Source organism: Rhamphochromis longiceps, linkage group LG6, assembly GCF_057381845.1.
Source record: "Rhamphochromis longiceps isolate RC_006_pf linkage group LG6, R_longiceps_female_GT1.1, whole genome shotgun sequence".
NCBI classification, from domain to species: domain Eukaryota; kingdom Metazoa; phylum Chordata; class Actinopteri; order Cichliformes; family Cichlidae; genus Rhamphochromis; species Rhamphochromis longiceps.
The window spans coordinates 44,935,818-44,947,954 of record NC_140562.1 but is presented as its reverse complement, the minus strand read 5'-3'; the positions used below and the strand labels follow the sequence as shown (position 1 = coordinate 44,947,954).

At 46.9% G+C, this 12,137-nt stretch overlaps 1 protein-coding gene across 5 annotated transcripts in view; it reads right to left on the bottom strand.

The window, feature by feature from the left end:
- Positions 1–12,137, bottom strand: part of neurl1aa (neuralized E3 ubiquitin protein ligase 1Aa) — a 49,467-nt gene that overhangs the window by 2,798 nt on the left and 34,532 nt on the right. For all 5 annotated transcript variants that reach the window (XM_085408120.1, XM_085408117.1, XM_085408118.1 and 2 more), the window contains one exon: positions 10,755–11,483. In XM_085408120.1, coding sequence (XP_085264246.1) covers positions 10,755–11,483 — 729 coding nt within the window. The remainder of the gene's footprint in view (positions 1–10,754; positions 11,484–12,137) is intronic.

The following is a 12,137-nucleotide window of genomic DNA, read 5'->3' as shown; positions in this document are numbered from 1 at the left end:
CTCAAACAAAAGCAGATTTTTGCACCAGAGATAAAAGAACCAAAGACACTACATCAAATTATCTTCTCATGCACGACTGCGCTTCATTTCTACCTTTCTGTGTTTTGCTTTTGTTTCATCTTCATGTACAGGAGTACAGACAATGAGAGCAGGATGAGCTTCTTTCCCACTAAACGGGCAGCGCTCGAACGCACAGAGAGACGACTCCAATTTGCATTTTAAAAGTACAAACATATTCAACATCGGAGAAAAGAGATGCTCCGTCGTTTCCTCTTGAGAAAAAGAGGTTTGAAAAAAATAGTAGGCATCTTCCTGTATCTGCATCCTGGCTGAAGGAAACAAGTGGAAATTCCTAGTGCAAGGTTAGGGAACACATTTCGGAATGCTGGTGACTCACGGATGGACAGATGAGGTGCAGGTGTGCTTGAAGCTGTGCTACATGTTCCAGTAAAATCTGTGTGGAATGACTCTTACATCCACAGAAAACCACTTCCAGACACCGGCCTGTCTCTTTAAACTGATTTTAGCTCCTTATTTTGGCTCTTTAGACGTTACTTTCATTCAAAAAAAGAGCACAGGTGATATTAGCAGCTAGCTAAGGAGACCAGACTCCAGCCTCTTAGCCACAGCAGCCTGATGGTCTGATCGTTATTTTACTCTGCAGTAAATTCAGTGCATTCATAAATATTCACAGCACTTCACTCTTTCCACGTTACTGCATTTTTCCAAAATTACAGCCTCAGGTGAGTATGATGCTACGAGCTAGGCTAACCAATTTTGGGGCGGCTTCATTGTAGAACCTGTCAGCTCCATCAGGTTGGATGTTGAGCATCTCTGCGCAGCTGTTTTCAGATCCCTGCACAGATATTCAGTCGGGTACAAGTCTGGGCAAATTAAAGGTTGTTCATCAGGGTCGTTGTCGTGTTGGAACCTTTGCCCTGGTCTGAGGTCCGGAGTACCCTGAAGCAGGTTATCATCAAGGATGTCTCTGCATTCATCTTTCCTTTGCGCCCGACTGCTGTCCCAGCTACTGAGAAACATCCCCACAGCATGATGCTGCCACCGCCATGCTTCACTTTAGGGACGGCATTGGCCTGGTCATAAGCGGTGCTTAGTTTCCTGATGCTTGGCATTCAGGATAAAGAGTTCAATCTTTATTTCATCAGACTGGAGGATTTTGTTTCTCATTGTGTGAGAGTCCTTCAGGGCAAACAGGCAACTAAATATAGAGCATGTGAAGCTGTGAATATCCTGAAAACGGACCAAAGTTCGGAATGATTCATCCGCAAATCAAGGTTCGTCATTAATATGTTGCTGTATGGTTTGCATTACTTTCTTGATCCTGAGCTCAACGTCCAAACTGAGATCTGAGTCGACCTGATTCCTTTCTGAGTGCACTGGGAGTTTTTCAAGAACTTAAACTAATAAAAAGTTGGCGAGACCTGAGAACGACCACTGAAACGCTTTTGGGGTCTTTGGGCATCTGTTCAAAAACAACAAGAGACAAAGCACCGCAGCGCTGTTTCCTTGGACAGGAAACAGAGTCATTTGTCTTGGAAGAGAATTCATGTGGGTTCCTTTGTCGTTTAAAATAACTAATAGTGCAGCGTCACAATAAATGCAATGACACTAAAGAGTGCAAATTATGATGCAAATGAGCATTCTCGCAGAGCAAGCAAGTAATCGCCCTCAAAGAATTCCCATCAAATGCTTTGCTGCTTCAACGTCAATGCAGATTACTTTAATTACCTCGTCTGAAGCTTACTGTCAGAATATAGCATACTAACAACTGCATCACAAGTCAGCTGCTGTGTGCAAAGATATGTAACGATAGCATTTCAGCACGTCTTTGTTTTAAGCATCACTCCACTGCAGTGAGTCTCAGTGGGGAACGGTTCACGGTGTTCTCCTGGACAGCGGACAGAAAAAAGTGAAACCAGAGTCATCTGTTGCGCCGTCAGCGCTGAGCAAACATCACGATGACAGCCCGCCACTAACGCACGTCCCAGCGGGCATCGCTCTGCTGCCATCTGCACCGGCGGCCTGATCAATCCAACCAATGCCCCGACACGCCGCCACACGCAGACCTACTTCACTTTGGAGCCAGTCCAATCATCAGAATGTCGCCCCCCAACAACCAGCTGCTTATGTACAATCATTTTAGCGTATTTAATGAAGCTATGCTAAATTTAACCTTCATAGCAAGAATATTTTACAAGCTACAAGAAAAGCTTTTTAGCTCAAATATCATGAGATGTGTCATCCTGAAACCCAGTGTTTGATATGTTTGATCGTTCTCTGATAATCAAGCGTTTTCTGACGTGCAGCTGGTCCAAACTAGCTGTAGCATATGAACCGTCTCATTTCCACACCACGCCCGTCTTGCAGCCGTGGTTCCTTCTGCATCAGGTAAAAGGAATGACTGTGCTGCACGTGTCTGCAGGACGATCTGTCTGAGGTGACGTTGGCAGGGTTGGGTTTACACAAGGACTCTCTTCTGTTTGCATAGCAGCCGCTGCCCCGGTGCTCCTGTGGAATTTGCACGAGTGTTTTTGCACTGTATGTACAGTGCGTAACACGCTGTAGCAGACCATATTTAGCAGCTTGAGTGAACACATTTGTTTCTAAGGGGAGGCCTCGGGCAGTGGTCACACTCCTTATCTTAGCAGAATGCTCGATTCGTGTACAGGATCAACACAAAAGCTGCACAAGACATTGTGCAGATTCCTCCTTCACTTCTCTGGGACCAAAAACTGCAGTTCTTAAGCTTTGCCACTTGAGGCTCCAGCAGTGAGTTAAACTATCCAACTCTGCAGCAGAAATAAACACATTTACAGCCTGAGACACTCGTCCACTCCTTATTTTTTTGTTAAATGACAAATGTATTGAGTGTAGGGAGCGGTGGACAGCCCGATTACCTGCAGAGAGCATGTGCCACCAGATGGAGGCCGTGTTCAAAGTATGCGGTACAGCTGATCTGAGCCTCTGCTAGAAACCAAGAGCTGAAAACAGTGAAAGTGTCCCCTGCAGCCACCTGCAGAGCTCTCCGTAGCGTATTTATTGAGATTTTTTAGTGCTTCTTCCGTTCCTGGTGAACTTTGTCACTACGTTTTCCAGCCGTTTCACCTGTGTGTATTCGAGCTACCCACTATCAGATATTTGGAGGTTTGCACAGGATGTTTGCATAGATTGAAAACCGCTCTGTGCAGGCTAATACGCATGCAAACACAACCATGGTACCATAAAACAAGCGTTAGGAGCCTGACTGTTACGGCACGTTAGCACGGGTGGATGTCGCTGAGCCTATTCAGCGCCGTCTGAGTCACTTCTATTCTTTAGAAAACAAAACAATTGGTGACAGCCCAGTGCCAAACTGGGTGACCTCAAGGTAGCAACGTTCATCTGTCTTTAGTCAGTGGGACAAATCTTTATTAAAGGCTTCTTCTAATGTTTAAAAATGCAGGTCAAGCCTTCCTGCTGCTTCATGGGCTGTTATACAGGCTTCATCTGAGCTGTTTATGGTGGTTAGACTCGGTCCAACATGGGGGAGAAGGTTATGCATGTTATGATGAAAATCATTTCAAGAAGCATGAGACGTGCACACACGCAGCCAGGCGCTGTTTGACCTTCACATGAACATCCTCTGTGACAGGATGAGCAGCTAAAATGTACTGGAATGTAAAATGTGTCCAGACCTCAGAATCAAACCCTCACGCTGCGAGTGCCGCTCGGCCTACGAGGTGCTCCTGCACTCGTCAGGTTCCACCCTTCATCAGATTATTTGAGCCTGATCACCCTGCGGCATGAGCGGTTCCTCCGCGGGGCCGAATCCTCCCTCTCTCCCTGTTAATCCCTCTGGCAGGCGGGCAACTCCCACCCAGGGTAGCTGAGGCAGGATCTGCGGTGCCCAGCCCTGATCCTGCATGCTCGCCGATAGATTAAAGCGTCCAGCGCGAACAGCTGTGAGAGGCGGGGCGGCTTTCTGTGGCCACGTCTCTGCTGTAGTCTACATCCAATCAATCAACCGTCCGTCTTTAGCTCATATCGGAGCATCTGTGGACAGATCCTCTCGCTGTCAAAGCACGGAAGGCACGCAGGGCGTGCGAGGGGAGGGATGAGGCCTGCAGAGGAGGGCGAAGGTTTAGGGCTTAAGTTCCCTCTGAAGGGAGGGAAGGAGTTAAACTCTGCAGGCATGTTTATAGACAGAAAAAAAGCAATCAAGAGAAAGAGCGGAACAGAGAGAAACAGTTTACACGAACGTTTCCTCTGCTAAAGCACTATAAAATGGGTGGGCCTTCATTTAATTGCAGAGAAGCTCTTGTTCTGAGCTGCTATCGGGACAAATGCTCACTTAGGCTCGGATGTTTTTTAGTGCGTGTGTTTGGATCAGATGAGAGGAGAGCAGCTCGGTAGATACCAGTTTAAGGTCACGGCTTACCCCGCTGCATGAAATGTTAATAGTCTCTTTCTATCTGTGGAGGAGATATTATCTTAAGAGACAAAGGAGCTATTTTGGAGGGACGACACAGTCATACATCCCGGAGTTGTTTATCTCCACATCAAGCACAGAGCGGAGTGTGTGAGCACCCATACATATGTATGAATGCATGTATCTGTGTGCATGATTAGATGCAGGTCTAAAATAAATTTTAGAAAACACTCCAGGTATTAAAAGTGATCATTAGGAGCAGCTTGGTTAGGAGTTTGAATTTCTCTGCAAAAGTTCTGTCAGAGCAGCACGAATGAATAATAAAAACAAAGAACATTAGGAACAAAAGTGAGACGCCGAGGTGTGAAGAACGGCCGCTGCAGTTTTCCAGGAGTGTGAAATAAATCAAATCTTGTTAAAAGTCTGTCCGCCTCCCTCTCATAGCTCCATCTTATCGCTGAAATCTCTGTAAACACAATCTTCAGACTGTCCAGCTGTCAAAATCCAGAGGAGCTGACAGAAATGTTCATCTTTAAGTATGCATGTGCGCTGCATTCTCAGTGAACGTGCTTTACAGGGAGGATTCGAGTCTAACGGGCTGCTTAACCTTTGGCTGATGGGTAATCGTACCTGCAGCCTGAGAAGAGCCCGTCTGAGCCCACTGCAGGAAACTCCTCTGCCCGGTTTCCTTTAAAGAACATTTTTATTTGAAGTCTCTATGTTAATAAAGACACAAACAAAGGGGTATTTATCTATAACATAATGAGCATATCACTCTTTCTGTGTTAGGGTCACACTCTGCCCACTTTAAAAAGTGAGGAGAAGAAGCGACGATGAGGAAACAAAAAACAAAGATCTGAAAGTCAGGGAAGGAGCAGCTGGGCCGACAGAAGATGAGAAGAGGAGGAGAAGGGGAGCGTGGCAGCTGCGAGGATGTGGGCGGTGAGACGCTTCAGTTGAGCGCGAGCGCGTTGACATTTTAATGGAATCTATAATACATGCGAAGTGGGTCACTGGATGGGTGTCCCATTTCCACGCCACGAGGCACAAGGTCCCCTCGCCGCCCGTCTCTCTCTCCAAGTTCAGCTGTCAGCTGCTCAAGTTTTCAGCTCTTTTCTGTGGAAACACACTAATAAGTGATTGGACAGAAAAATACTGAGTATCAAGTCAACCTGCAGATGGTGTGTCTTTGCAAACCCAGACGGTTAAGTAGAGAGTAAAGCACCAACGTGGAAGTCGGCCATCACTCAGTGAACTGCTTTGATTTAGTGTTTAATGTCTCGACAGGCGTTTCTCTCCCTGTCAGCCCTCGATTCAGAGCAAAACCACATTTTTCTCACCGGAAAATGACAAACACGGGGTTTTCAAAATCAGCTGCACGGCTAAATCCTCCAAGTAGTTTTTGCAAAACATGAGGAAACCAGGTAGCGTCAGGTTCTGCGTGCAGGTAAAGTTCTCTGAGGTCAACAATGTTAAACGCTAGCATGGATCAAAATAATGTTGAGACTGATTAAGATGAATTTGTGATAACCATTTTCTCGTCAATTAGCTGGAACCGAAACAGCGCCTGACTGCGGGTAATATGTTTTTCCATGACTCCGCACATAAGCGTTCATATCTAATTACATCACAGCTGTGGTCATTAAACAGAACTCGTGTTTATTTCATGAGACGACACTTCAACCGTGAAATAATAATTCGGTCAGATGTTCGTGTTCAGTCAAAACAGGATGAAGATTCTGGAACAATCTGGAAACACTAATGTGTAAATTGTTCTAACACAACAATCATGTTTGTGTGTGCACACATTAGTGTAGGTGGAACACGAGACTCATTTCCTCCCATCAGCCCAACCCTGAGCCTGGTTCTGCCCAAGGTTTCTTCCTGTTAAAAGGGAGTTTTTTTGTCCCGCTGTCACCAACTGCTTGCTCTGATTGTGGGGTTTTCTCTGTCTTTCTATATGGTCTTTACCTTTCAATATAAAAAACCTAGAGGTGACTGTTGCTGTGAATTGGCGCCATATAAATAAAATTGAATTGAATTTGAGCCTGTGAGCCTGACAAAATCGACTTAACTTTGTTTTAATTCAGCATTCCAAGATTGTGTCTCAGTGCTGGCACTAGCATGTCGACACTAGCATACTTGTGTAGTGCATAAATTTCAATAGTAAAAAAAAATATTTGCTACCGTACACCATTTAGACACCTATAACGCACTGCATGTGCCCAGACTTGACACTTTGGTTCTCAAAATAGCAAGGCACATTATTAAAGACCGCTAGCAGGACTATAAGCAAATGTTTCATCAAGTGGCTCACTGATTCATGCACATTTGCACACATTTACCTTTGGCAGAATTCTGACATAGATTTAGCCATGTCACGAAACGTGTGCTAGCTAAACTGCTAGCTAGCAAATGTGCATGATTTAAAATCCTTGCGGATGACTCAGCCTCTGGTCAACGCATGAGCAGAGGTTGTCATTAAGTGGCTCACTGATTCATGCACATTTGCACAAATATACCTTTGATAGAATAAAGATTTCTGACATAGATTTAGCCATGTCAGGAAACGTAAATGATAAATGGTCTGTATTTGTATAGCGCTTTACTTAGTCCCTAAGGACCCCAAAGCGCTTTACACATCCAGTCATCCACCCATTCAGACACGCATATACACACTGGTGATGGCAGCTACATTGTAGCCACAGCCACCCTGGGGCGCACTGACAGAGGCGAGGCTTCCGGACACTGGCGCCACTGGGCCCTCTGACCACCACCAGTAGGCAACGGGTGAAGTGTCTTGCCCAAGGACACAACGACCAACACTGTCCAAGCTGGGGCTCGAACCGGCAACCTTCCGATTACAAGGCGAACTCCCAACTCTTGAGCCACGATCGCCCCAGATGTGCTAGCTAAACTACTAGCACACCTAAACTACTAGCTAGCACACGTGCATGATTTAAAATCCTCGAGCATGATTCAACCTCTGCTCAACGCACGAGGAACCGTGAGGAAGTGTGCATTCAAGACGATGAGAATGTCCACTGTGGGCTTCTGTGAACAGCGCTGAATGTAGACAGCCTCGTTTCTGAGGAAATTCCACAGAGCACCTTTAAATATCAAGACTGATATGGAAATCTTCTGACAGAGAGAGACACACACTGATGCACATATACAGTTAAACACGGCGTTCTTCAAACTGTAATGAGAAACTTCTAAAAGCCTCCTGTCGTTAAGGCTAACAGAACTGATTCAGTATTGATTTCATCCTCGGTGTCATTACCCCGTCTGAGCTCTCTCAGCTCACCTCACATATACTCGTGTGCCTGTTTGACTACAGCTGTCGCTTTCACAAAAGGTCCTTTACTTCACGCTTTGTTTGAAGCGACAACTGTTTGATCCCGCCGTCCCGAAGACGAGGAGCCCGCTGGGACACGTCTCTCCCTCTAGCAGGCGTGGTTTGAATTCAGCTTCAACTGAGAGCTAAATTGCTCTCCAGTAAACACAGAGCAATAAATCAGGCCGTTACAACTTTGAGATAAGAGGCATTTCCTAATTCAAAGCAGCTGGAAAGTAAAGATGATTCGCACCTCGGCGGGACTTCCGAGATGGGCCTCGATAAGAAAACGCGCCTTGGACCGCTTTCATTGTTCTGAGCTTCCTGTTTTGATGCGCTGCCAAGGCTTTCCGTTTTCAGTAAACGATTATTGGAAGTCCACACAGACCAACCAGATGGCCTGCGGTGCAGATAGTCGTAGTCAAAATGTAATTTAACAGTAAAATCTGTGACCTCCTGGTGTAATAAGAGCCGATACAAAGGAGACATTTAGATGTGTTTGGAATGAAAAACAAGAGCCTAACAGCCAATCAGCTGGAAGGAAAGGGGCTTTCTACACAGAGCTTCACTGAAGCTCGCTGTGATTCGTATTGACGTAGCTGTCACCGTTACTCTGGGTCAGGCTAACAGAGGGCCACATTAGCGAACATGCAGAACTGAGATTTCAAAGAGGCTTTTGATGATGAGCTGGTTAAAGTGCAGGTTATTCCCCTCTAACTTCTTTTAACCTCGGCTTCCTCTTCCGCTGCTGGTGAAGAAAAGCAGCAGGTATTTATAGATGCTCTTCCTCCACACAAACACTCGTGACACCTCTGAAAGGTCGTAGCTGTTTGGGCTGCCACGCCTCTTAACCGCTGCATTAATAGCAGACGGCGTTCACACGCACACGCACCTGTAGGACAGGCAGTATATGTTTGGCAGGGCAAAGTGAAGTGCACACACTTTCCTGTCATTATCAACCCATAAACAAACCTCCGGTGCCCTGACGCACAGGCGAAGTGTCCGGCCTGCTGAGACCACACGTCGTCTCGGTCACACCGAAGCCTCTCGTGGCCACTTTTCCACCTTTGCTCGCTCTCTTCCTGTTTTTCGTCTCCTCTGAGAGTCTACTCCTCTCGCTAATCCTATGACTGTGTTTAGAGTCTTCCTGCTTTATGGGACGTCTGCTATAAATATTGTGACAAACAAGAGTAATAGAGCGCTCTCGCTAACTCTTGACCCTCTGGTGAATAAAGAGTCATGACCGTGACTGAGAAGTTGTTTTCCTCAGCCGCCTCACTGTCAGAGCGTTCAACACTTAACACAAATAGATTTGGACCCCAGGGAGGAAGTGGGGAGCCGAGACAAATTAAGATCAATACACTGATCTGTAAGTTCTTGACCTCCGGACACATCGCTGAGCTAAATGGATGGCTATTCTCACCATCAATTACTCTTCCACGGAGAATAGAGCGTGCAGTCAAAGACAAAAGGTGCTCGTTGCTCCACATACAGGAGGCGGAGCACTAGTGACACTTGCAGATATGTCTTAAAATAATAAATTAAAAAATAAAAACTGACCGATTGGCACCAGGGCCACCACTAGGGGGGGACCGTGGGGTGCCTCGCCACATTTGGACATCCTGACGTATAATGGAGGAATAAATCTTGGAGCATTGTAACTTTTTCTTTTGTTGTGTTGCACGTTTGTTGTGTTGCTAAAATCTGGCCCGTTCTCATCTCCTCATTAACAACACTGTCCCCTGTTAAATAATAAAAACTCAAAGAAACTCCAAAGAGAACATGGTGAGATCATTAGGAGTGTACACGTCCTAAATATCTGAGTTTCGTATCAAAGCTCTTGATGCTGCGTTCACAATATATTAGCTTCGTTTTAAAGCGTTCTGCTACGAGCGCCAGTAAGAAAATGAAATCCAGAGCAGAAAATCCACAGTTAAAGTACCAACAATCAGCCGAACCTCTCATTTGGCAGAGGAAACGCAGACAGGAGCTTCCATATATTTGACTGATTCCTACATCGAAGGTTGATTCGTGTTCAGTGTTCGACTGCTCTGCTGGCAGCACACCTTTCACCGATGTTGTGCTACTGTGGTTCTGAACGCAGGCCAGAGTTTAAAGTTTTTTTGGGACAGGTGATCAGTGAGATTACCTGTTAGTGCTCTGTGACCTAGTTTCTTACGGACTCTGTTTCCTGTCACAGCAAACACGTATGTTCACACGTCAGAGGGTCTGAAAAAAACAAAAGGACCAGCAAACAGACGCTTGGTCACCTTTTTCAGATGCAGGGACCAGTGTTGTGAAGCAGTCCTTATGCAAGACCTGAACTGAGGAGCCTTTCTAAGAGTTCTGGACCCTCTTAAATACTTTCTGAGAATGTTATTTGTCTTGATGTTCATTCGCTGGGTGGCAACCCAAAGGTGGGGAAGCAGCAGCAGCTACAAACGTGAGGGAACACGTGAGGTGGGCTTCAGTACAAAGCACCTCACAGATGTGCTGCAAATGTAGGCAGCTGAAGTCTCGCTAACTGGATGTGTAGAAGGATAATCAGCTGAGCCATCAGCTGATGTGGGACCGTGGCTGAGCTTGATTTCTCACCTGAACAAATGCTATGTTCAATGAAACCAGGACAAGGACTGACAGCAAACCTGCGTGATAAATAATTCAGCTTTACTTTGATCAGGAGAGGGTGGAGACAACATCTGGGGAACAACACTCGGAAAACAGCCCGAGGTGCTCAAACCTGGGCCTCTGCCTCTTTTAGTGAAACTGGTCACAAGCCGGGTGGCAACTAAAGGCTCACAGTTCAGCATCACCGTCTTAGAGCTGTTCAGTCCTTTGGAGAAGTCCAATAATATCTGTTATAATGGAGCAGTTTGTTCCTCTGATGTGTAACTTTCATTTGCTTTACATTATAAGATAAAGACCTACAATCACACAAAATGCCAGGGGCCTAAAAGTAGTTTAACCTTTGTTATTATGGTAACCTACCCAGAATCCTCAGCTGTGTCACTGCACCATGCAAGCCGAAGAACATCCACAGCGGGCGGGAGTTGTCCACGCACACCTGCATGCCCACGTTGGCGCCGTTGTGGCTGAGGATGACCTCCCCCTCCTGGTTGACCAAGAAGCCCAGGATGTCACTGCTCTGTAGAGGCGTCGGCACACGGCACACCGCCCAGAACTCCTTCCTGTCCACCAGGGCCTCGGGATTGTAGGGTAAGTCGCTGGGGCGCAGCACCGCCGGGTCGCAGGACGTCACACCGTAAGACAGAGAGCCCGAGCGCGCCGGGCTCGACTTGGTGACTTTGATGAACACTGTCTCGCCGATGCGCAGTGGCCGGTTCGTGAAGACCAGCGTGCGCTCTTCACGCGCGTGCTCGGATCGCGCCACCGTCTGCTCGTCCAGCGTCTTAATGTGGGCGCCGCGCAGCTGGTGGAAGTGGAGGTCGCTCTCCAGGGTGGACGGTAGGAGGGAGGACTGCTGGGAATTGAGGGAGTTCTGCGGGATGGGGCAGCTGGAGGAGGAGGAGGTGGAGGCCAGGTGGAGGGTGTGGCGGTGGGAGCGGCTGTGGGCTGGGCCACCGTCCTCCTGCTGCAGGTTGAGGTCGCACAGGCTGACGGACAGGCGCGAGTCGTCCGCTTCACGCCGCAGAGAGGAGGAGCGCACCGTGGTGAAGGAGCGTGGACGCAGGCAGTCTGCAGGAACAATCTCGCTGTCTGGAAGAGGAGGAGGAGAGGACAGCGGTTTAAATCAGCACTGCTGAGTTTTGCTCTGATTAGCAATTTTCCTAAAGCCTGCGGGAATGAAGTTTGCAGCTCACCAAGTCTGAACAGCACTAAGAGAAGGGCTGAATCTGCAGCTGGTCTGACAACATGATAACGATAATAAAAGAGCAATTTCATTTCACTAGCATGAGCTGGTAGCAAGGTAGGGGTGATTACTCGGTGCTGAGGCAGAGTGTCGGGAAGTGTGTTTAAAGGAATTAAAGACAGTAGTGGGTCGCTCCTGCATCTGCACAGGTGTACAATGCTGCACGGTGTCAGAGAGCAAGGAGGCTGTGTGTGTGTGTGTGTGTGTGTGTGTGTCAGTCAGCATGTTTACATATCTATGTGGGGACCAAAATCCTCCCCAAAATTATTAAGGCTCAAAATGTGGTTTTCTTGTCAGGGTTATGGTTATGGTTAGGGGGTTCGGGAAAGCATTATGTCAATGAGATGTCCTCACTAAGATATGAAAACAAGTGTGTGTGTGTTGGGGTGTGTGCTGGCTGCATTCCTTGCACTCCATAGTACAGTATCACTCCACAGACATCTATTAATATATACCAATACATGTCTTTAATAGCAGTGTAGTGGCCACATACAGACAAA